General features: G+C 39.8%; 2 protein-coding genes across 5 annotated transcripts in view; one reads left to right on the top strand and one right to left on the bottom strand.

Moving 5' to 3' along the window:
• LOC149063661 (SEC14-like protein 2) overlaps window positions 1–25,493 on the top strand; it is a 108,600-nt gene that overhangs the window by 10,791 nt on the left and 72,316 nt on the right. The window contains exon 1 of one of the 3 annotated variants that reach the window (XM_089255933.1): window positions 22,797–23,101. The exons of the other annotated variants lie outside the window; for them this stretch is intronic. The gene's annotated coding sequence lies outside the window, so the exon portion shown is untranslated. Of the gene's footprint in view, window positions 1–22,796; window positions 23,102–25,493 lie in introns of those variants that run through there. 3 annotated transcript variants of the gene reach the window in all.
• Window positions 1–25,493, bottom strand: part of LOC149063662 (retinal-binding protein-like) — an 82,768-nt gene that overhangs the window by 50,078 nt on the left and 7,197 nt on the right. Inside the window, exons 3-7 of one of the 2 annotated variants that reach the window (XM_089255929.1) lie at window positions 17,655–17,727; window positions 15,442–15,485; window positions 15,256–15,336; window positions 9,448–9,541; window positions 4,554–4,648 (exon numbers count right to left, since the gene is read on the bottom strand). In XM_089255929.1, coding sequence (XP_089112055.1) covers window positions 4,554–4,648; window positions 9,448–9,541; window positions 15,256–15,336; window positions 15,442–15,485; window positions 17,655–17,727 — 387 coding nt within the window. The remainder of the gene's footprint in view (window positions 1–4,553; window positions 4,649–9,447; window positions 9,542–15,255; window positions 15,337–15,441; window positions 15,486–17,654; window positions 17,728–25,493) is intronic. The other variant, XM_089255930.1, reaches the window with a different exon arrangement.

Here is a 25,493-nt window from a genome sequence, read left to right as displayed (position 1 = left end):
AAATGGATAGAAGAAATTATTTGCGGGCCGAGAAAATACAGATAAACGGGAGAAAGGAATGTGTGGATAGAAGAAATAATTTGCGGACCGGCGAAAAAAAATAAATGCAGGAAATAGGAGAAATTATTTGCGGGCCGAGAAAATACAGATAAACGGGAGAAATGAATGTGTGGATAGAAGAAATAATTTGCGGACCGGCGAAAAAAAATAAATGCAGGAAATAGGAGAAATTATTTGCGGGCCGAGAAAATACTGATAAACGGGAGAAATGAATGGATAGGAGAAAGTATTTGCGGGCCGAGAAAATACTGATAAACGGGAGAAATGAATGGATAGGAGAAATTATTTGCGGGCCGAGAAAATACAGATAAACGGGAGAAATGAATGTGTGGATACAAGAAATAATTTGCGGACCGGCGAAAAAAAAAATAAATGCAGGAAATAGGAGAAATTATTTGCGGGCCGAGAAAATACTGATAAACGGGAGAAATGAATGGATAGGAGAAATTATTTGCGGGCCGAGAAAATACAGATAAACGGGAGAAATGAATGTGTGGATAGAAGAAATAATTTGCGGACCGGCGAAAAAAAAATAAATGCAGGAAATAGGAGAAATTATTTGCGGGCCGAGAAAATACAGATAAACGGAAGAAATGAATGTGTGGATAGAAGAAATAAATTGCGGACCGGCGAAAAAAAATAAATGCAGGAAATAGGAGAAATTATTTGCGGGCCGAGAAAATACTGATAAACGGGAGAAATGAATGGATAGGAGAAATTATTTGCGGGCCGAGAAAATACAGATAAACGGGAGAAATGAATGTGTGGATACAAGAAATTATTTGCGGACCGGCGAAAAAAAAATAAATACAGGAAATAGGAGAAATTATTTGCGTGCCGAGAAAATACTGATAAACGGGAGAAATGAATGGATAGGAGAAATTATTTGCGGGCCGAGAAAATACAGATAAACGGGAGAAATGAATGTGTGGATACAAGAAATAATTTGCGGACCGGCGAAAAAAAAAATAAATGCAGGAAATAGGAGAAATTATTTGCGGGCCGAGAAAATACAGATAAACGGGAGAAATGAATGTGTGGATAGAAGAAATAATTTGCGGACCGGCGAAAAAAAAAAATAAATGCAGGAAATAGGAGAAATTATTTGCAGGCCGAGAAAATACAGATAAACGGGAGAAATGAATGTGTGGATAGAAGAAATAATTTGCGGACCGGCGAAAAAAAAATAAATGCAGGAAATAGGAGAAATTATTTGCGGGCCGAGAAAATACAGATAAACGGAAGAAATGAATGTGTGGATAGAAGAAATAAATTGCGGACCGGCGAAAAAAAAATAAATGCAGGAAATAGGAGATATTATTTGCGGGCCGAGAAAATACTGATAAACGGGAGAAATGAATGGATAGGAGAAATTATTTGCGGGCCGAGAAAATAAAGATGAACGAGAGAAACGAATGGTAGAGGAAATAATTTGCGGACCGGCAAGAAAGAAAATGGGAGAAATAATTTGCGGGCCGAGAAACTACAGATAAACGGGAGAAATGAATGTGTGATAAAAGAAATAATTTACGGTCCGACGAAAAAAAAATAAATGCAGGAAATAGGAGAAATTATTTGCGGGCCGAGAAAATACAGATGAACGAGAGAAACGAATGGTAGAAGAAATAATTTGCGGACCGGCAAGAAAGAAAATGGGAGAAATTATTTGCGGACCGAAAAAATACAGATAAACGGGAGAAATGAATAGATAGAACAAATGACTTTTGCTGACCGGAATAAAAAAATAAATGCAAAAAATGGTAGAAATCATTTGCGGACTAAAATAAAAGTAGAGAAAGGAGATAAACGAATAGATAGAAGAAATAATTTCAGAGCCCGCAAAAGGAAATACGGAAAAAATAATTTGTAGGTTGGGGAAAAAAAATAAATAGGAGAAATAATTCGTGGACAAGTCAAAAAATAAATGAATAGAAGATATAATTTTTGGGTCTTTTTTCTTCTCGGCAAAGAGTGAATGAATGGGAGAAATATCTTATGGACCGGCAGAAAATAAACAAATGGAAGAAATAATTTGAGGACAGGTAAAAATCAATAAATGACAAAAATAATTTTGGGGCCGGCAAAAGGTAAATTAATGGGAGAAATTATTTGCAGACCAGCGAAATGTAAATAAACGGGAGAAATAAGTCCTTATAATAATAATAATAATAATAATATTTCCTTATAAGGAAAAACAATATAACAATTATAACAATAAGGAAAAATAAATAAATGAGAGAGAAGTATAACTTGCAGATCGGTAAGATATAAATAATAGCAAAGATTTTGGGAACAGCAAAAAGAACGAAAAATAAAGGAGAAATGATTTGCAGATGGGCAAAAATAAATACAGCGAATAAAAGAATGGAGAAAAATAAATACTAAATGGCTGGATTATATTCATAGACAGCAAAATATAAATAAATGGGAGAAGTGATTTTTGAGGGGAGAAGGATTTTGCCCGATAGCAAATTAATAAATAGGAGAAATAATTGTCAGCCGGTGAAAAACGAAAAAAAAAATTGTAGAACAATTTTGTTTGCGGACCCTGGCAAAAATATATATATACAGTCAAACCTCGTTAATGCGTTCACTCTTGGGAGAGCAAAAATATGACTTAGTAAGCGGAGTGACTCGTTAAACGGAGTAAGCCATAGCTGTGCCATTTCCTGCCTGAGGACAATTGGGACTTCCTAAAAGTGACCCGGTAAGCAGAGTGACGTGTTAACCGGGTGATGCTGTATATATATATATACAGTCAAACCTCGTTAGTGCGTCACCCGGTTAACACGTCACTCCGCTTTTCGGGTCACTTTTTTGCAGTTGTTCTCAGGCAGGAATTGGCATAGCTATGGCTTACTCCGTTTAACGAGTCACTCCGCTTACTAAGTCATAGTTTTGCTCTCCCAAGAGTGACTCATTAACGAGGTTTGACTGTATATAATTTAGTAAAGTGAGAAATAATTTGCAGCCCAGCAAAAAAAAAACTGGAGATTTTGGGGTTCCGAAAATCCTCATTTGTGTGAAGAGAAACCACTGCATTCACCTAAATTTACTGCATGGGCTGCGGAATGCGCCAGAGGCATTATCGGCCCCTTCTTCGTGCGAGAAACGATTACTACTGAACGTTACGTTACAATTTTGGAACAATTTGTCAGCACACATGGCGCATACCGCAGCCCATGCAGTAACTTTAGGCGAATGCAGTGGTTTCTCTTCACACAAATAAGGATTTTCGGAACCCCAAAATCTCCAGTTTTGTTTTTTTTTTTAAATTTTAAAAAATTTAAAAAAAAAACTAAATTTTCGTAATTTCTGTACAACATTCTTACAGTTTTGCTAATAAACGTACCGTTTACCGCATGATTCTATTGATCTTTGTTGTAAAGATATTTACTTTTGAAATAAGGGCTTATTCGCTGATCATCCTGTATGTATGTATAATTATATATATATATACAGTCAAACCTCGTTAATGAGTCACTCTTGGGAGAGCGAAAATATGACTTAGTAAGCGGAGTGAGCCATAGCTGTGCCAATTCCTGCATGAGGACAATTGGGACTTACAAAAAGTGACCCGGTAAGCAGAGTGACGTGTTAACCGGGAGACGCACTAACGAGGTTTGACTGTATATTGCCGGCCTCTAAATCATTTCTCAATTTATATATATATATAAAAATGGAAAAAAGGATTTTGGACCAGCAAAAAATAAATAAATGGGCGAAACGATCTGCGGACCGATGAAAAATAAATACAGTGAATTAGAGAAATAAATTTAGGACGGGCGAAAAAAATAAATAAATGTAGTGAATATGTGTGGGAAAAATAATTTGTGTGCCGGAAAAAAAAATAGTAAATGGGAGAAATAATTTGTGAACCGGCAAAAATGGAGAAATAATTTGCGGACACTAACAAAAATATATACATTAAACGGGAGAAATAATTTGCGGACCAGCAAAAAATTAGATTGATGGAAGATGGAAAAAATAATTTACAGCTCTTCATTTTCCCATAAATCCACTTAATAATCGTTTATTACACCTGTCCGATTGCATGTCAATACAAGTTCCTTCAGACTTCAGCGACGCCTATCGGCAAAATTCGGAACCGGCTCAAATTTTTCTAGATGCTCAATAATAATAATGCCGCAAACAGTGCTGAAATAGAGCTTCTCATCAATCTCAATCATCCCATTGATATTTGAGTCGTGAATGGAAACATTTCGTCAATGTTTATTATTTTTATTATTCATAATAGTCATAATGTCGGTCAGGTAATAATTGCATGCCTTCATAGTTTCGTTTTATGAAAGGCTTTTCCCGTTGATACAAAAGGACACGATTTCTTTGACCCGTTTTTTTGGATTTGAATCTGGGTGAAGAATAAAATATATATAAAAAAAAGGGCTTTGTGCAAAGACTCGTTTTAGGGCCCATTAAAAAGAACGGGCACGCATTCGTATGATTGTTGTCCATAGTAAATGTGTACTTACTTTTTCGTTTTCAGCTTTCAGGGTCTCTTCGTCTAGGTCTAGATAATGGACGAACATCTTCACTATGTCGATAGTAGATGTCGTGTTGATAACACCTGCGATCGAGAGAAAGACTCATTTAGTCTCCTGCAGTACTCAGTACCGCATACTTATATACTTATGCCCATATTATGCCCATACTTAACGCATGGGCCCACCCGGGCACGGCCCGGGGGCCTCAGGAGAAGAGGGGCCTCACAAAAATAAGATCCGGTTGAAATTTTCAAGGATTTACCAGGAAGGGCCTCCGAAAAACCATTTGGCCCGGGGGTCCATGATACTCTTGAGACGGCCCTGGCAGTACTATACTGTACGCTGAGATGGACTGGGAGACCCCAGGACCCACGTTAGGTGTGGGGTTCTTGACTTTTAGGGTTCCACATACCCCTGCGACACTAAGATAAAATCTATTCACCCATTATGCCAATAAAAGTCCATGGACCCCTTTACAAGTAATATTCGTGAAATAGCAATGTAGAAACGAGTTGAATATCTCATCAAAGAGCTCACGGACTCCCTGAAATCTTTTCAAGTACCCTGGTTAAGAACCCTTGCCCTAGTTGTGGTATACTTCGAGATTATCCATCGTGGATGAATTTATAACTATGCTGCGGTAAATGTGACAAATCGGTTATTATGCATACTCACGAGTCGTCTTCGTAAGTTTGATAAATTTATCACTTTTACGGGTATTATGCATGGCAACCAAGTGTCGTTGGTGAATTTGATAAATATTTGTAATTTATAGCTTTTATCTGTGATTATGCATAAGTATTATTGCTGAATTTGATGAATATGAAAAAAATTCTGAGTCTAGTGATGTGATAGATATAGTCGGACCCCCGATATAAGTATAATAAATTTTACGATCATACCCCAATATAATGACGGTATATCTACGCATTATCATGGGGCGCGGTAGCCCAGGTCGATAAGATACTAGCCTAAAGCAGTGGTTCTCAACCTGGGGCCATATGGCCCCCTTGCGGTCCTGGGATATTCTAGGGGGGCCACGGGAGAAAATCAGAAGAAAGGTGATCCACGACAGGTGGTGAAGGGAGTTATAGAGAGCTGTGATTAGAAAAGGTTTAAAAGTGAAACATGGTTGAAAAATATTACTGCTTTCAGAATTCATCAGATCCGTCCATAGAACCAGGGGTATCTTAACCCTTGGGTCTATGTGGGCATGATCCGTGTCTTCATGTCTATAATGGGAGGGGACTGCACTATATGGGATTTGGTACTATGATTTTCATATGTAAGCTGTTATTTCCAGCTAAGTATGGAGGGCCGCCAAAGCAACATTTGATGTGCTGGGAGGGTCGATTTATCGTGCATGTTCGTTGGATCGTGCCGTATTTTACACAGACCATTTTTTACCATATAATTTGACTCCTGGGAGGGATGATAATCCACCATTTTTGAATCCGTGCTTAGCCAGGATTCCAGAGATTGATCTGATTTATTAAAACTCCATTCATAAGAAAAAAAATAGAAAGTATCTCACTCTTGAATGAGGGTAGAGGGGGGGGGGCCCTGGATAGGACAGGGGGGGGCCACGAGAAAAAAATGTGATCCATAGGGGGGCCATGAGCTGAAAAAGGTTAAGAAACACTGGCCTAAAGTACCAAAGGATGTTTAGAGGTGTCGCGAGTTCGATACCCGGTTCGTCCTTGTCAGAAAAATTTCCTGACACAGGGGTACAACAAAAAATGGCGATTTGACCGCAGCAAAACTTTGCTACTGCAGGGAGTTACCCCATCGAGGGGTTAGCGCACCAACCTTTCGATGAGTATAAAAAACAAGCCTGCCGTTCGGAATCGGCAATAAATTGTAGGTCCCGGTCTAATTAGCCCTCGTGTGCAGAAAATGACCGTGGTGCGACAAAAATGATCAACGAATTATCATATGCACTGGAACTTCGGTTAACGATCAAAACTTTTGCGCTTTGCTAATTTATTTTCACGTTATCGCAACTGAGCTGACGGTTTTCGCTTTCGTCCACACACGTAATATGGAATTGTGGGAAATATTCTCCCCTATAGACTTCGGGCAGCGTGCTTCACTAGAAAAATGAACACAAGCGCGAGAGTGACTGTTTACGATACGAAGCTAGATGTAGCATTGCAACCACGCGTAAGTGCGCTCGAAGTTGTTTTTTTTTTAAATTCTGATATTAGAAAACTGTGCGCTGATTGCATTATTGACGGTGACTTTGAGGGGTCAGCTCATGAATAAGAGCCAACATTTGTCGAGAAGATTGTGTCGTTGGGGAAGACCTTGGGACTGGAGTTGCATGAGGATGAGATTCAAGAACTAATGGTAGAACATGGCCAGGAGTATGTTCACCGTAGATTGAACTGATGGGTCTCCTTTGCACGCAACAACAAGAGTCTATGGACGGTATCTCGTTTAAGGAAGAGAGAAGTGAGGAGAATTCCTCACCTTTCAAATGAGATTAGAGAGATACGTAGGGTGTGGGAATGTGTCGAAAATTCTGTAGAAAAGAGCCACCCTAATAAAGCTGCAGCAATGTGCGAGCAATGAATCTATCTGTCCAACGCGAGAATGCAATTTCCCATTTCCGGGAAATCCTAAAAAGGAGGCATTGGATAGGTTCTTTTTCACACAAAAATAATAAGCTAGCAGACAACTGGAGTTCGTTAATAGTCCTAAACGATAGTCCCTTTTCTTTCGTCGTTTAGAGTAAATTAATTTGTAAACATTATCGCGTATAGTGTGCATTTATGACGTTATTATATTAATTGTTTTTTTATTGAATCATGCTATTATTTGATTGAAACCATTCATTGAAATATGATTGTTTTTATTACTCATTTTTACTTGAATTGTGGAACGAATTATCCGAGTTTCCCTTATTTCCTAAGAGGAAGTTTGATTCGAATAACGAGCGCATTCACGGAACGAATTAAGCTCGTTAACCGAAGTTTCGCTGCATAGTATGTCATACAGTCGATTTATCATGTTTCAACCCTTAGCTTACAAGGTATTGGAGAGAAATTCAGGTGATCTCTATTCCGCCCCCGTCCATAGGGGCAACGGCTGAAATTGGCTAAAACCGAGAGCCTGGGCCGTGTTCGGTTTGAAAGAAAGAAACGGTGATCTCTATTTGACGAATGGGCGATAAATATGGTAACCTTGTGCTAACACTACCGCACGTTGTGAAAAAGGAAAGAAGGTAAAAAAAAAAATCAAAAGAAAAAGAAAGAAAAAAAAACATATGAAAGGAAAACAGTTTAGATAAGAGAAAGGATAGAGATAAGAGTGAGTATATATAGGTATATACGAAATATAGATTTCTCCCACCCTCACGCTACCCGTTCTTTTTCCCTCTTATATGTATATAATAGAAGAATACATCATCTTTGGGGGAGGGAATCACTAGTAACTGTATAGATATGAGAGGAAGATTAAAAAAAAAGACAACTTCTCGTAGGGTTACAGCAAAGCCTCGCGGTGATGAGGAGAGAGGAAAGAAAACAGAGAAAGTTTGAATTTATTCCACAGGCGTTTGAACGCAGTACAGTCAAACCTCGTTAATGAGTCACTCTTGGGAGAGCAAAAATATGACTTAGTAAGCGGAGTGACTCGTTAAACGGAGTAAGCCATAGTTGCGCCAATTCCTGCCTGAGGACAATTGGGACTTCCTAAAAGTGACCCGGTAAGCGGAGTGACGTGTTAACCGGGTGACGCACTAACACGAGGTTTGACTGTATTACGTCGTTGATCGTGAAAAAACGACGCAACGCAGGGTATTATGCATAATCGTCGGTAAAAGTGATAGCTTCTATAGTGCTTATTAAATTTGTCAACGACGTTTGAGTACTATGCATAATCACTGGTTAAAATGTGATAAATTTAGGAAAATTTATCAAACTTACCAAAATTCTCGGCGATTATAGATAATAACCGGATTTATCACATTTATAACCCTGGGGGAAAGAAATCAATACATACATGGACAGTATTGTTTTTGTCACAAATGTCTGCCCGGTGGAGATCGGTGTGTGAGCGGCGTGCCGACAACAAAAGTGTTGAGCGGTAAACACTTTACAGTGGGGGGGGGGGGAGCAACTAACCGAGTTTTGTTAATCAACAAATCAATTATAATGTTTGGTTGCCGAATAAACACTTATAAATCCATATTATGATGGTAATAACAACGTGAATTTAGAGGAGACGCCAGCAATAGCATGAATTTGGTGGTGACTGATGGTAATACTACCTCCAGATATAACGATAACCTCTCTACAGCGATATTTTTCTTCGTCAGCAGAGTACCGTTATATCGAGTTTTCACTTTACATCAGTAATTTTACAACATTTCGGGACGGGGAGGGGGGGGGGTAGCAGGACCTTTTGCGCTTCACGGACTCTTTGTGCCAGTAAAGACGAGGACCAAGGACCCCCTTGAAAATAAGGAGGCCACAGACCCCTAAACACAGAATAATATTCAGCACATAATAATAATAATACAGAAACAATATGTATATACAGTCAAACCTCGTTAATAAGTCATTCTTGTGAGAGCAAAAATATGACTTAGTAAGCGGAGTGACTCGTTAAGCGGAGTAAGCCATAGCTGTGCCATTTCCTGCCTGAGGACAATTGGGACTTCCTAAAAGTGACCCGGTAAGCGGAGTGACGTGTTAACCGAGTGACGCACTAACGAGGTTTGACTGTATTGTTTTCTCATCGAAGCTCACGAAACCCTCGAAATCCCTTCGGGGACCTCTCGTTAAGAACCACTGTTCTATAACAACAGATAGTTTAACAGAATTTGATTCACTTTTATTTTCTATTTCAAGTAGACTGTGGCGTATGATTTGCTTACCTTTCAAGTCGATGGAACCCATGTTCACTATTCGAACCGGTGCTCCTTCCTTGTCGAACCCGATGAAACCTGTGCCCAATAGATCTTTGCTGATCTGTAAGTAAACGTAAAGCACTCATGAAGCAATATATTGAAGTCGTGCACGGGCATAAAATCAAACTATTCTTCAACTATTACTTCAACCCACTTAACGATCAGGGACAAGATATCTGGGGTCCCAACGCAAGTGGAAGAAATTTATTCCAGCTCTGCTTGTTTTTCACCTCATTTCTCATCATCATCGCGAAGATTTATCGTTTAATCCCCATGAACGGAAGTCCCCCCCCCCCCCGATTCGTTCTTTCTATACTCCTGTTTAGTGACTTTTTCCCGGAGTAAATTTCCGAAACGTCTTGATAACAAATATATAAAGCAATAAAATGCTTCGACTTTTGACTGGATGTGTACGTAACATGTAATACAGTCGAATCTCGTTATAACGAACGCCAAGAGACCGGAGGAATTACTTCGTTTTAAAGGAGTTCCAGTTACCTAGCATTGTTCCCATGTAAACTTATTTAATGTGGATTAAAAAAGTGTTCGTTAAAACGAGATTTTCGCTATAACGGTATTCGTTAAAACGAGATTCGACTGTATACAGGGTGCTTACTACTACTACTACTACCACTAAACCAGACATGTACCTCGTCTCGTCCATATTCCTCTGCGGAGCTTCTAAGGGGCCATTCAAGTATTACGTAAGCAGATTTTCAGCCATTTTTGACACCCCCCCCCCCCTGTCAGCAAAATTTCGTCAGCAGCTTAGAATATTTCATATCTTCAAAAAGGGGGGTTGGTGACGTTGCAAACCTTCACCCCCCCCCCTGTCATCAAAAGTCAGCAAATCCGAAACCCCTCCCCCCCCCCTCTCGATGCTGACGTAATACTTGAATGACCCCAAACGAATTGGTACATGTTGGAATGTGTGTGTATGCATAGTGTGAACCTTCCGTAAAGTTTCTTTCTGTGTAATGCTTGTTATGTGTAGTGCTGCCATCTGCGGCAATCAATTCTTCTTAAACTATGAGTTTTTCTCTCTCAACTCATAGTGAGTGAAGTGTAATGAATGAATAATTGTAACGTTGTGTAGGTCCGTTGCTCTCTGCGGCGAGACCTTTTTTAACGGGAAGATCGGCTCGCATTCGAAGTTGGGAACCGCAGAAAACCAACTTTAGCCGACCACCACTGCGCCGACTGTTGGGTTTGAACCCGGATCCTCGCGATGCGAGCCCATCACTATACAGGGTGCCCTTGTAGGATTAAAATTTCGCGAACCGCGAAATTTGCCCCCCCCCCCACGTTTATAAGGGAAAAATATCTCGCTGAGATATTCGAATACAAAACTTGAAAGAAAGTTGAAACGGAACAGCATAAACTAACGGACAGCGCTTCTCTCCTTCGTTTATATGTAACTATAATCGGTTTCTGGTAATTTCAGTGCTATTTAAAGGGTAAGAACACAAAATTTCTCTTCAAGAAATTCATTGCGACCCACCCTTTAAGCCATTTATATGGCAAAACCCTTGACCCGCGGACCAAATGTGGCCCTGAAAGTTATCTGATGTGACTTGGCCCCCCAATCCCAATTTCATAAAACTTAACTAACCGGCACATTTACAGATTGCTTAAATGACCCGTGGAACAATTTCAGAGCATTTAAGTGGCCCGTGGCACGTTTTCAGATCGCTTAAGTAACCCGCGGCACAGTTCCAAAACACTTAAACGATCCGTGGCACAGTTTTAGAGGACGTAAGCGGCGCCCGGTGCGGTTCTACATATCACTCAAGTTACCCGCGGAACATTCCCAGATTACTTAAGTGATTCGTGGCATAATTACGGATTACTTGAGTGATGCGTAGCGCAGTTTCACAGCACTTAAGCATCCCGGACACATTTCTTGAGCACTTGAAGGTTCCGTGAAACATTGAGAGACCGCTGAAGTGTCTCTCTCTGTAAGGGATTTTACTGGTGAAGCAAAGAAACAGGTATTTTCTGGATATTATAGCTGAGGTGAGCTCGGGAAGAAAAGTCATCTTGTTTCTGTTCCCTTGATATCTTGGGCTGAGAAAAAAGCCGTCTATCTCTCTCTAAACCGTCCGTGGGGCCCCATTTCCTGAACTTAAGAGAGGCTACTACTGTCACTACTTCAGCGCCTCACGCCACTGTACGTGAAATAAGGAAGGCAGGGCCATGTCTCCCGTGGTGTAGATGGTAGCATGCTCGCCAGGTACGCAAACAGGGATATTGGGCTCGAGAGTTCCCGGCGGAGACAGGATGACTTTTCTTTCCGAGCTCACCGCAGCATAATAACCAGAAAATATCAGTTTCCTTGGATCACCAGTAAAATTCCGTGGAATGCGCCCTGTACATTTGCAAAGTATGTTTGTAAGCTGTGAGTGCATCGAGACTGTGCGCTGCTTAATTAATACCCCGATTATACCTTTCAACCTATAGGATCAAGGTGTAACATTCAAAATCTGAATATTTTTGGCCGTCATTTTAAGGTATCCGACTTCGTTGAAAACGTAATTTTGGAAGAAAATATGGATTTTCATTTTTTTAGTTTTTATAAAAGCACTGTTTGTTATGATTCCAGAACAGGCCTTGTTTTGTTTATATGATGCTTAGAATAAAAGTTACGTTCACTTTAGTGTTGCGTTTTTACATTCAAGTAATACGCGAATAAAGACTTTAAACGTGTTTTAAGAAGAATGCTATTTTTGACATTTTACTTTAGTTTGTGACAGGATATGCAAAAATTGATTCATTGTATCCTTACGAAATTTTAATGTGATATTTTGCTATATATTGTTGAGGTTATGAACCAAAATCTAAGGTCTATCACATATATATTTTGAATTACAGTGTTTTATAGACAAAATGTACGATGAAATTTCAAAAAATTCACACGTACTTAAACATATTTTAGTGTAACTTATGATCATATCATGCAATCCTTTAAATTTTGGTTCATAACCTGCAACATTACTAGCTAAATGCACTGTGCAAATTACAAAACATTTCATTAACGAAATCTTTTGCAATCATGTTTCGAATATTACATGAATTTTGCCTAAAATTTGACATAAAAACGACTTTTTCATAGAAAATGTCATAGGTAGACCAAAATTTATCACAGTTTTCACCATTTCGAGTCACTTTCTATCAAAAAATGTTATGTGACGAGAAAGGTAGTCGGATACCTTAAGAGTATGGGAAGTATTGGAAATTTCAGATAGTGTATTATGTTAGTGAAGATATTATATTTCCTTGATAACATGAGTATGATGAACAAAATTTGAAAAAAACTGTTTATTTTCGTAAATCAGGCTTTGAACACGGCCAAAAACGTCTTCAGTGATGCTGGTTCCAGAACAATGGGGATAAGATAGCAGCCGAGATAAATTAATGTAATTATAAATTATTAAATAATGGGGAAAAAACAGTTTCGCTAACCGATGATAAAATTTTAATGATTGATAGTTGTTATTCTCTATGTCAATGTTGATGATTAGCAATTTGTTGTCATTTTATGAATCCAGGATAGATTAATTGGATAATTCGAAAAATTCTGGATAATTCATATTTTTTCCTAATTCCGGACTTCGAATTGACCAAGTTCGACTGTATTATTTCATTTTACGTGTGACTCAGTAACCCTTTAAGCGACATCGACGAGATATCTCGCCTTCTTAAATTCCTCTTATTTTAGCATTGACAAGCCCAGATATTTCGTAAGGTTGATTTCTCAATGGAAAAATTTCTTCCCATACTCCTTAGTTTGCACCTGCTGAAAAGCAGACAAAACAAAAAACAAAAAAATGTCATTTTCAAAGGGTTCAGCGATTTCTGCTGTGCCGCTTAAAGGGTTAAGGACCTCCATAAGCAGTACAATTCGAGATAGATTTTTTTCCAGTGATTTTTCACGCTTTCTATACGTGTCAGTAACAATGGAAAAAAAAATTATCAGCTCGAAATAAAAATCATGTTAACTTAAGTGTTAAACTATTACATAAACATACAACAGTTTTACGCACTTATAACTACTTGGAAAAAGCTGTGTGTGCTCAGGAGACGAAAAAAGTGACAACATGCAGAGGAGAATACTATAGACCAGTGTTTCTCAACCTAAGGCCATATGCTTTGCGGTCCTGGGATATTCTAGTGGGGCCATGGGTTGAAATCAAATTGAAGGGGAGTCACGACATGATGAAGTCTGGTGATACGATTTTGAAGTATAAGTGCGCAGATATGCAAGGGGATACTAACAGCTAAGTATGGGGGGCCCCAGAACAGTTCGCGTACCCATGGTGTTGAGACGTCTATGCATAGAACTCCACATGAAGGGAGCTCGCTGAACCCTAGCCCAAGGTAGGCATGGATCCGGGATGAGGACCCGTCACCCTTCCCAACCTCATGTGCCACTCGGGGCGATTTATTAAGTAGGTGATTTATTGACTTAAGTGATGTGTAGCTGCACCGCGGGTCATTTGAGTGATTTGTAACTGCACCGCGGGCCATTTGAGTGACGTGGAGCTGCACCGTGGTTCATTTAAGTGATTTGTAACTGCACCGCGGGTCATTAAAGTGATTTGTAACTGCACCGCGGGCCATTTGAATGATGTGGAGCAGCACCGCGGGTTATTTGAGTGATATGGTAAAGTGAAGCTTAGTACATTTTTTGAAAAATTAGGTTTGAAGCTACCACGGGCCACATCAGAAGACTCAGAGGACCGTATTTGGCTCACAGGCCATGGGTTGAGCATGAATGATCTAAACCACTTTACTTACTCCGATCACGATTTTAATGTAATTTTGAAGTGTTGAATGTACATGCCCGTACCGATCGAAATGTATTAGTCACTGGTCATTGCTATAATTATTGTTTCATTGCAAGGCTGTAGCCAGAAATTTTTCCCAAGGGGGGGGTGGGGAGAGTTCCCTTTCTTTCTTTTCACCCCGCACCAACTCCGGTCATATCACCACACGACAGTTTACTACTGATCGAGTTAGGTCGGAAGCTTTTCTCTCTAGAGCAGTGGTTCTCAACTGGTGCTCCCCGGAGCCCCAATGGCTCCGTGTGTAACTCCCAGAGGCTCCGCGGCGACTCGAGGAAAATAAAATGAATCAGTAAATTTGATAGATAAGTAAATAAGAGAGGCCTACAAGATTCTGTCATAAAAATTATCTACAATAAAGGGCTCCTCGAGTCAAACAGGGCTCAGCCATAGAAATTATATACTTGAAAGGGCTCCGCGAGTCAAAAAAGGTTGAGAACCACTGCTCTAGAGAAAGCTATGCTGCTCCGTTTAGTTTTTGAGCATGTTCGAAGGGAACTTTCAGTCAGGGCTTCATCTATCGGTAATCGCATCAGGTCCGAGCTTTTCTTTGCCAATCATCGGTATCGAACCTGCGGACCAGACGGGTGTCTTTGGGGGTAGAGGAGCATCTTACCTTGCATACCCCCCAAAATAAAAATCTAAAGTGAACCGAGGTAGCGTTTTGAAGGACTAACTGTTAGAATGGTGAGTTTAATCATCTCAATTCCATCCATAGCAGTTACTTTGTCACATCTCGGGTTCGGAGGAGGAGCAGCAGTCCACTCAGATCTCATCCTGGCTACGGCCTCGTTCCACCACCACCATCACCACCACCACCATCCATCACCATCACCACCATCCATCACCATCACCACCATCCATCACCATCACCAGCACGGAGAATGTTATCGCGTTAGAGAAATATTCCCCCACTGAAAATGATATTTACCTGTCTCATTATCTTTACCTGTATTAATTTCAGCTCCTTCTCTGCCTCATCACTGCGCAATATCTTTTGGTAGTTCACCGTCTGTAATATACGCATGCGTGAGACGAAATAGAGTCCATAATTCGATAAGAAAAATACTTCATACTCAAACGTATTTAAAAGAAATGTGTTGCGACCGATACTCACCGCTCGAACCAATTGCTCTGCTTCCTTAACATCCATATTTTTTCCTGAAAATGAAGAAGGAAAGTTTACATGTTAATGTTCATTCACAGGTGGTCATAGCTTTAACCCTTTAAGCGGTTTTTAATATTTCACTGATCCGCACTATAATGGCCGCAGTGGAAATCACTAAACCCGCTCTAAAATGCCACACATTTTCTCCCCAAGAAGAATATTATTTTCAGATTTTGTGCAAGTGACAGTATTTCCCCGCGAACTCTGGGAACAATAAACTGAGGAAGAGAAACACTCCATCTTCCGCACGCATATTCCTATACTACTCCGAAAAGAAGGGAAAAAAAATCTGCGTGAGAATTTCGAAACTTCTAGGTTGATCAAGACTGATTTGACATGTGACTAGATTCACCTCGCTTCACTCACATCTATCTTTTACTGGTTGCCAGAGACTTGAAGCTTGAGAACACACACTCCTTCTCACTCCACCCTAATCCAGTTTTCTTTTCTTCCAAACTGCGTGCATCGCCCATGTACCATCTCTAAAGGGGACGATCTACGATTCCAGCGGCGTCAAAGGGAGAAAAGGAAGACATTTCTTAGCACAGAAAACATTGATTGAAATTACTCATAAAAAAAATTCCTTCAATTGCTTTCAGAAAAACATTCAGTTGCATTCCTCATTGAAAAATTCTTTAAACTTCCTCAGTGGCAATTTCTTTGAATTCCTCAGTGAAAAATTCCTTAAAATTCTTCAAGATGAATCCTTGAAAAATTCACCAACAAAACATTCCTTACAGAATTAACACATCAAAGACATTTTTTAATATTTCTCAGTAAAGAAAAGTGGTTAAATTTTTTCATCAAAACGTATTACGTGGAATTTCTCAGTAAAGCATTTAAAAATATGCATCAGAGAAAAATTCCTTCGCATTCCTTAGCGACGAATTCCTCAAAATTCCAAAAAAAAAACATTCTTTGGAATTCCTGAATGAAATATTCCTCGATAAACAATACCTTGATATTCCTCGTCATCCCCACTTAAGTACCAGGTGAACTCATGCTTTGCTTTGGTCATTTCTGGACATTAGAGAAGGTCAAATCGAATTTCAGCTATTATTCCCACCGATAATATCCCCATGGTCCCCGCAAGGGTGAGGCTGACAGGTCTCCAGTCCTTTTTTTTGTTTGTCACACTGAAAATTCACTATACAGGGACCTCTGAAGAATCTGGCATGGGCCGCGGGAGATCTCACATGGGGGCCGTGCTATTGGATGTAAGATCGGGAGAAATTATCCGGAACATATTGTTCCGGATAATTTCTCCCGAGAGTCCTGGAAATAAGCGAAGGATAAAACGAAACGCAAGACGTCGCAGATTTATTCACAGAACATTTATTCACAAGCAGAGATCTTGACGGAACGTGACCTAAAGATAAAATACAATCGACAAATAATATGTTGCCTTCCTGATACAATTTCAACACTGTATAGTTCCGGAAAAGCGGTGCCAAGTATACTGATGGGAAATCACCTTTCTAGAATAATCTCCATGAATTGAGTGACACCTTTACATTTCCGGTTTGGCATCATCACATCGCCGAATCAGAGCTGTTGCCAAAATTGTTGTCAACTTGGCGGTATTTCGAGAGGGGGGATGGGGCTTACAAAAGAATGCGCTACTGATTACTTACAGGTTAAAAAGGACATAAATGATAAAACATAATCAATGATGATGACTATTTACGAAATTTTCTTAACCGTATAGAAGTGATAATTCTATTTGACCACAACTTTTTGGTCTGTCCAGAGATTACTATTACCCATATCCACATTGATTCAACACGAAATTGAATAGAAAAAATTTTGGGTACTATTCGGCTAACATGATGAGCAATGCGAATTAAAAGACGAGCATCATAAAACAGATGTGGAGGGAATTCATCAACGATGGCTGCTCAATATGCATAAAAATGAAATAATTTTTTGATTACCTGTTGCCGTCAAGATGATTATGTATCGATCATGTTCTCAAAACGAAAATGAATTGATTATTCAGAAAAATCCAACCACAACATGATGATTAATAGTTTTTGGGCATGGTCAGCATTTGAATATCATTTCAGCGAAATTTCGTCTGGATGCTAGGAAACCAGTTATAATAACCGGTTGAATAATGATGTAGTTATCTGCATAAGAGATTGGAAACACAGCTTTCTTACCTTTCAGACAGCGACGTAAGAAGTTTTCACCGTGCCTGTCCTTTTCGATTACACCGGCCACTGCATTACGCAACTGCAACGAAAATAGGAAAATATTCATGATCATGCTGACGGGCAATATTTGTAATAAAGGAGGTTTTACAAGGTTCTGCCATTTTTTTCCCAAAAACGACCGAAAGACTCTTGTTTGATTCAGAAGACTAAAGTTTAAGTAAACTTCTAGTTTCATTGGATAGTTCATATCTAAATAAGAGTTGGAAATTGTATTCTCATTGGAAAAAACTTAATTCTATCAACTTTAGGCTTTCTTTAACGATCTAAGTGAGTGACATTGCGAAATATCTTGCCGCCTCAACCCTTTATTTAGCGGTGATGCTCTCAAGCAACATGAGCTTACTATATTGTATTTTTCAAATAAAAGTATTTTATACTTTGAGCATTGTGTATACGTTGAGCAACTCCTAAGCATTCGATTTTTACTTGTGAATTGTTCGTGAAACTTTAACGGTTACAAGCAGAAGGTACTGTGATGTCCTATTTCAGGACAAGCGAAGAAAGAACGATTTTGGACCCTAAGATTTTGGAGGGAAATACAATGTGTGGAGGAAACATATTGTTTTGCATTCTTCACCAATGACAGAAAAGGAAGTTGACAAACAATAAATGACATTTTTATACTATTCAAATCTAAGTAAATCATATAAATACAGTGTGTTCCTTGAAGTGTCATATCTATCTATTCTATAATATAAAATCACAAACAAGCTCGAAAAGGGCCTGTTGCTAAGCAACCGAGTGACGGAAGTGGGTGAAATTTTTGAGTGACGGAAATCTGTTACGGAAGTCGGTTCGATTCATATATCGATATTCACATTCATATATCGTACATTCATATTCATATATCGATATGACATCATATATCATATATCGATATTGGGTCGATATTCACATATCGGGACCCATTTGACCCATCGGGACCATGTTATGTGCATGTACCAAGAGGCTCCTACATCCTACAGCAGAGCCCTTGGGCTGGAATTTAGATTTCGAGCCCCCAAACCAGCTTTTCAGGGGCCCCTCTGTGATTAATTTATATTGTGAAAAATCAAAAAGTGATAAGAATCGTTGTGGCCCCTGTCAGCCCTTCCTTTGTGGGGGGGGGAGGTCCATGCCGAGAGGTATATATATGTATAATATACACACACAACAGCAGTGCTCCCAACACAGGGTCGGGGTACCCGGGGAAGATTTCACGTATAAGTAAAAAGTTTTCATTTCCAGGGGCCCTTGATGGATCTCATTGTTTTCTTGCTGCTTTAACGTTGAAAAATTTCGATAGCGGAAGCAAAAGATATATCCAGTCTGGGGCCCCACCAAAAGTATGCGAATTGGTGTCCCGGGTAATTGGTTGGGGGGTCCTGGATTTTATTCGTTGGTAAAACGAATACAAATGAAAATTTTTCATGGTACTCGCTCCGTGGGATGACCGACAAGCTTCCAAGTCGGGGGCCCTATGTTTACAGGTTTCATTTTGGGGGCCCTGGATTTTATTCGTTGGTAAAACGAATACAAATGAAAATTTTTCATGGCACTCGCTCCGGGGGATGACCGACAAGCTTCCAAGTCGGGGGCCCCATGTTTACAGGTTTCATTTTGGGGGCCCTGGATGAATCTCATTCTTTTCTGTTGTAGAATTTGCCACAGCCGAAACCCGAGATATAGCCAGTCTGGGCCCCACTAAAAATCTGCGTATTGTGTCCCCGCTACTGGATGTGGGGCCCTGGATTTTATTCGTTGTAAAATTGATAAAAATGAAAAATTCTCACAGGGGGGTGTCCGACAAGCTTGCAGGTCAGGGCTTCATGGAAATGTTGGCAGGTTGTAATTCGGTGCCCCTGAATGTATCTCATTGATTTTTGTGGTTTAACATTGTAAAATTTGCAACACTTCGGTAGCCCAAGATATATCCAGTGTGGGGCCCCACTGAAATTCAGCGAATTGAATCTGGGGACCTCCATGGGGAAGTTTTCTGGGGATACTTGATGAATCTCATTTGTTTTTTGTTGCTTTATTATTATTTTCATTAAAATTCGCTTCTTCAGTAGGCTGGTGCTTTCACACGTCCCTTTCCCCTTTTCCATAGCACGCTGATGAAGTGGGACGAAATAAACAAGATATGTCCGGGAGAGAAGTGGGGGGGGGGGGGGGTTGGCCGCCAAAGGCGGCAGGGGGGCAGAGCCCCCCTAGTATATATATACATTGACAATCAATTTTTTATTGTCAATGTGATAGCAACCAGGGTAACTCATTTGCTCAATATATATTCTCTCAAAATTTTTCTCCTCTTTAAACTTCAATGCTTGCGTATTAAACGGTTGAAGGCCTCTTATTTTAGAACCAGAGCGCCCAGATGTTTTGTGAAGTTGATTTCTCAATGGAACACTCCCCCCCCCACATTCTCTTACTTTGCTTCCTACTGTGCCGCAGGAAGTGTTAATTACACTTCCGTTGTTCTAAACTGACTCAAGCCATAATTATTCACCAGAAAGCTACGGAGTTTCAGAAATGTCCCGATGGAAGGATGAAGAGAATTTTCGAAGCTAGACTGAATGAATGAACGCCAGGGGCTCTGCCACCGGACTTATCCCGTTGCCGAGATCTCTTCCAGCCCGCCCGGCTTCGTGGCAGAGTCTGGAACAAAGTGAGTGCACCTAACAGTCTGAGTGTGTAGCTAGTGTTGGGCATGATATTTCAGTGCTGCCATCTATACTTCGAATAGTGAGTGAAGTACATTGATTGAATATTTGTTCCGTTGTAGGCCTGTTGCTCTCTGTGGCGAGACTTTTTAACGGGGAGATCGGCTCGCATTCGCGCCTTGAAGTTGGAAACCAAAAAGATTTGGAACATTGCAAAGTAGTTTGTTCCCCGTATCTGTAAAGGAGTTGCATGGTTGGCCATTCCGGGATCGTCAGGATGAGAGTCATATATCTTAACCACTGGACTACAAAGCACGCAAAGATAGACTGAAAATTTTCGCAAAGCTTCTAGTATGGAATATTGTGTTGGAGTAAAATATTTCCACCGGAGGGACGCACGTTTTTTGTAAAAGTAAACATTTTTTATTCATTAGTAAACAAATGCAGGATTGAAATGATCGAAAATATGGAGATACACTACATTGAAGCTAAAGCGGATCGGTTACCTGAATTATAAAAATGAATACTTATGTATGGTGAAGAGATGATTCTTAGGATGCTTCCGATTCACGATTTGTACCGAGGAGTTCAGGTGATCCTCACGGTCACAATGTATGTACATACCGCTTTAAAAAACATTCCCGTGACCTAGCGATGCTAACCCTGCAAACCGTTTTTTATTTCGGTTATTTTTCCGGTTTTTTATTCCTTTCTAAAGTTTCTACGGACTTTTTTTTCCCCCACCCTGTATATGGAACGACTGATGAAAATGGTGTCCGTTACCGTATCTGAGGGTGACCGTTAAACAGGGGGTTCGAAATACATTATTTAAGTTTGCCGGGATATTTTTATTTCGCCGTAAAATAGGGGGTAACCGCACCTGAGGGGTGACCGTTAAGGAGGAGGGCTTTCACTGTAGTTCAGATTTGTTTTTGCCGCGAATGTGGCCTGGTGCCGAAAGAGAGATTTACAACGGGGCGAATGAAAAAAAGAGGTGGTTGATTATTACAGAGGTTATTAGACGTCTTCAAGGCGATCAAGAAAATAGTGCCCAGGGCTATTTGTACTCCATGTATCTTCACACTTAACTAGTAGTGAGGTGCAATAAAATGAGTTGAGATTTTTTTAACCAGGCAGTCTGAAAACACCGAGATTCAGAGAGAGCTCTCTGCACACATAGATTTTAAAATTCCTATAACAAAGATGCATTAATGACAGCCACATAATGTAGCCATGACTTTTATTCCTCTTAGGGCCGTATTCACCGACATGGTTTAAACCTGTAGTTACAATTTTTGGATAAGAGATCAACATAGATTGGTTAAAACCCTGAATATAACCAATCCGTGTCGATCTCTTATCAAAAAATTGTGACTATAGATTAAAACCAGTGGTTCTCAACCTGGGGCCATATGGCTCCCCTTGCGGTCCTAGGATATTCTAGGGGGGCCACGGGAGAAAATCACAAAGAAAGGTGTTCCACGACAGGTGGTGAAGGGAGTCATAGAGAGCTGTGAAGAGAAAAGCTTTAAAAGTGAAACATATTTGAAAAATAGTACTACTTTCAAAATTCATCAGATCCGTCCATACAACCAAGAGCATCTTAACCCTTGGGTCTATGTGGGGCATGACCCGGGTGTTCATGTTTATAATGGAGGGAGGGGGACTGCACTATATATATGGGATATAGTGGTATGATTTTCATATGTAAGCTGTTACTTCCAGCTAAGTATGGAGGGCCGCCAGAGCAACGGTTGATGTGTTGAGAGGGTCGATTTATCGTGCATGTTCGTTGGATCGTCCCGTATTTTACGCAGACCGTTTTTTGCAATATAATTTGACTCCTGGGAGAGATGATAATCCACCATTTGAATCCGTGCCTAGCCAGGATTCCAGAGATTGATCTTATTTATTAAAATTTCATTCATGATAAAAAAAATAGAAAGTATCTCACTCTTGGATGAGAGTAGAGGGGATGGATAGGACAGGGGAGCCACGAGAGAAAAATGTGACCCATAGGGGGGGGGGGGCATGAGCTGAAAAAGGTTAAGAAACACTGGCTTAAACCATATCGGTGAATACAGCCCTTGACCTCACGAAATTCGGTATATGGCACACACATATGGCGTGTGTGCCATATACCGATATTTCTGAATTTCACGTGCATAATCGATTCCAACCTTTTTTGCCACCGCATGCAGTCAAAAAAAAAGAATAATCATCGAAAGAATAGGAAGCAAAAAGAAAGATGAGGTTGTAGGAACGTGTTTTGTTTCCTTGATTACATTTCGCTACGTCTTCCCTCGTAACCATTGCCCTTGTTTCCATTGAATACTTCAAGGGAAACACCTATCAGCTGATAATAACTTATATCTGTGTTGACGCGTGCGCGCGTGCTTCCATTCCGCGCACGTATCGCGCATCAGAAAAAAAAAATAATCGATGTGTGCATGGCCATTGGATCGCCTTCAGTTTGGTGTCTATCCTTCGGTATCATTCTCCGAGTCCAGACAACGTTACGGGTTCGACACATCTCCATTCCTCGATCCAAGGCTCTTCCTTTCATCTCATACGACGTTATTAATTGAATTACCCGGGGATATTTAGCGTTTATGACATGTGGTCACGTGATCCGTTCGGCATTGGACATCGTTATGGGAGGTTATGATCGTCTTGGTAATCGGTTCTATTCTTTTCTATGGTTTGTGAATTGAGCTGTCAAGTCGTTTGTTTGCTCCGGTCGAGGTATAAGTAAGTTTGAATTTTTTGTTTTTCAATTGGAATTATATGTAGCATAATACGATTAAAATGTATGCAAATTTATAGATGCAATTTTTAAACTGGAAATAAAATTAATGAATACAACCTCTTCAGTATATACCGCAGGGAACACAAAGCCATGGCCCCCCCAAGGGGGAGGCTGACAGGGCTGCAGCTCTTTGGCCCGGGACGATTCTCATCATTTCTTTGTTTTTCACGCTATAAATTCACTATAAAGAAGCCCGTGAAAAGTCTGGTCTGGGGGCCCGCCAAAGGTCGCATCCTAGGGGCCCCGCATCAGGATGTGGGGGCCATGCACAAAGCAGCACTTTGGAAAAAGTCTATACAGTTAAATGAAATGCTTACGGAGACCTCAAAGTGACGTTATTAAAATTTTAGTAGTTGTAACGCTTTCATACTCATCTTCCAACAGAAACTAATTTTGAACAGTTTCGCAGTTACAATTAAGCATAAAAACCTTAAAATTCAAAATTGCCTTGAGCATGGGCGGAGATACGAGGGGGCGTTGGGGGCATTGCCCCTCCCCCCCCCCCACCCCCAGCGTCAAAGCTGGAGTCGACAGATCTAATGTATATGCGTATATATGAATTGCCATCATCATCATCGTGCCCCCCAGTAATAATGACCGTGCCCCCCCCCAGACTTCCATGTCTATCTCCGCCTATGGCCTTGACGACTGAGGAGGCTGAAACCAATAAATTAACCTTTTATACCGTGACGGTAATTTAAAGTACCAGCTTAGATAATTTGTTTTGAACCAACTAATTGTTCCAAAAATATTTTTTTGTCTTTAATTTAGAACTAAAATGACCTACCAAATAATTTACATGATGACTATTTATTGCAGTCGAATCCCGTTGTAACGAACTTCAAGAGACCGGAGAAATCGCTTCGTTACAACGAAATTTCGTTATAAAGGAATGCCAGGTTTTTACATTATTCCTATGTAAACATATCTGGGAGATGAGAAAAGTGTTCGTTAAAACGAGATTTTCGCTATAACGGAATTCGTTAAAACGGGATTCGACTGTATTATGATTAGATTTATATTTTTATTTCAATTTATTATAATTTTCTTCTTATTCTACTTTTGACAATTTCGGATATAAGGGGGTTTAATAACATTTTCGAGTTGTTATAGCGGAAATATGTAACTTATTAAATGACTAACCGTTTTTAATAAGGAACAGAGGTAAAAATATATAGACGTGAATGAGCCAGATTTTGAGGATTACACAACCGTGTGGTATATCCATGGTTTATGTTATATCCGGGTTATGTTATAAGTGTACTGGACTGTATATGCAACTTTTTTAGAATTTTGGAAAAAAATGTTTTATGAAAAGCATTTGAAAAAATGAGATTAAATTAGGAGAAAGTAGAGATTACCACAGTCGAATCTCGTTATAACGAACTCCAAGAGACCGGAGAAATCGCTTCATTACAACGAAATTTCGTTATAAAGGAATGCCAGGTTTTTGCATTATTCCTATGCAAACATATCTGGGGGGATTAGAAAAGTGTTCGTTAAAACGAGATTTTCGCTATAACGGAATTCGTTAAAACGGGATTCGACTGTACAATGTTAGATTTCAACTAAGTACACTTTCTAGTAATACTGCCGGTTTTTTACGTGAAATGCGAAATTTTTGATTTGAACTGCTTTTTCTTTGTGAACGAATGTGAAATTTTTCATTTGGAATTCGTTACTGCGAACAAATGCGAAATTTCTGATCTGAATTTTTTTTTTTTTGCAAATAAATGCGAAATTTCTAAATTTAAAACTTGTTTTTGCGAAATTTCAATTTTTTTTCCCTTCGAAATTTACGTATCTCCAACGATAATACAGTAAAACCTCAGTTTTGCGGACATCGGTTGGATGAAAAAATTCGTCCGTAAAAGAGGGTCTTGAAATACATACTTTTATTATACAATGGGAAATGATTATTTCCGTTAAAAGAAGGGGTGACCGCAACTGAAGGGTGTCCGTTAATAGGGGTTTTACTGTAGTAAATATTATCCACTATATTGCATGCAACAGCTCATGCCCAGGATATTTGTGGATTAAGCTTGGTTTCCTGTAACGAGAGAGGACAACAATAACAGAGTACACTCTGTTATTGTTGTTGTTTACACGTCCGTACACTCTGTTATTGTTGTTGTTTACATGCCCGTACACTCTTCTCTTTTATTGTTGTTGTTTACACGCCCGTACGCTCTGTTATTGTTGTTGTTTACACGCCCGTACACTCTGTTGTTGTTGTTGTTTACACGCCCGTACACTCTGTTATTGTTGTTTACACGCCCGTACACTCTGTTATTGTTGTTGTTTACACGCCCGTGCACTCTATTATTAATGTTG

The sequence above is a fragment of the Pholcus phalangioides genome, unplaced genomic scaffold (genome assembly GCF_987345545.1).
Source record: "Pholcus phalangioides strain wild (caught in Gottingen) unplaced genomic scaffold, Ppha-v1.0 ptg000172l_1, whole genome shotgun sequence".
Taxonomy (NCBI): domain Eukaryota; kingdom Metazoa; phylum Arthropoda; class Arachnida; order Araneae; family Pholcidae; genus Pholcus; species Pholcus phalangioides.
The sequence above is the reverse complement of the archived record's forward strand: the minus strand, read 5'-3'. Positions and strand labels throughout refer to the sequence as shown.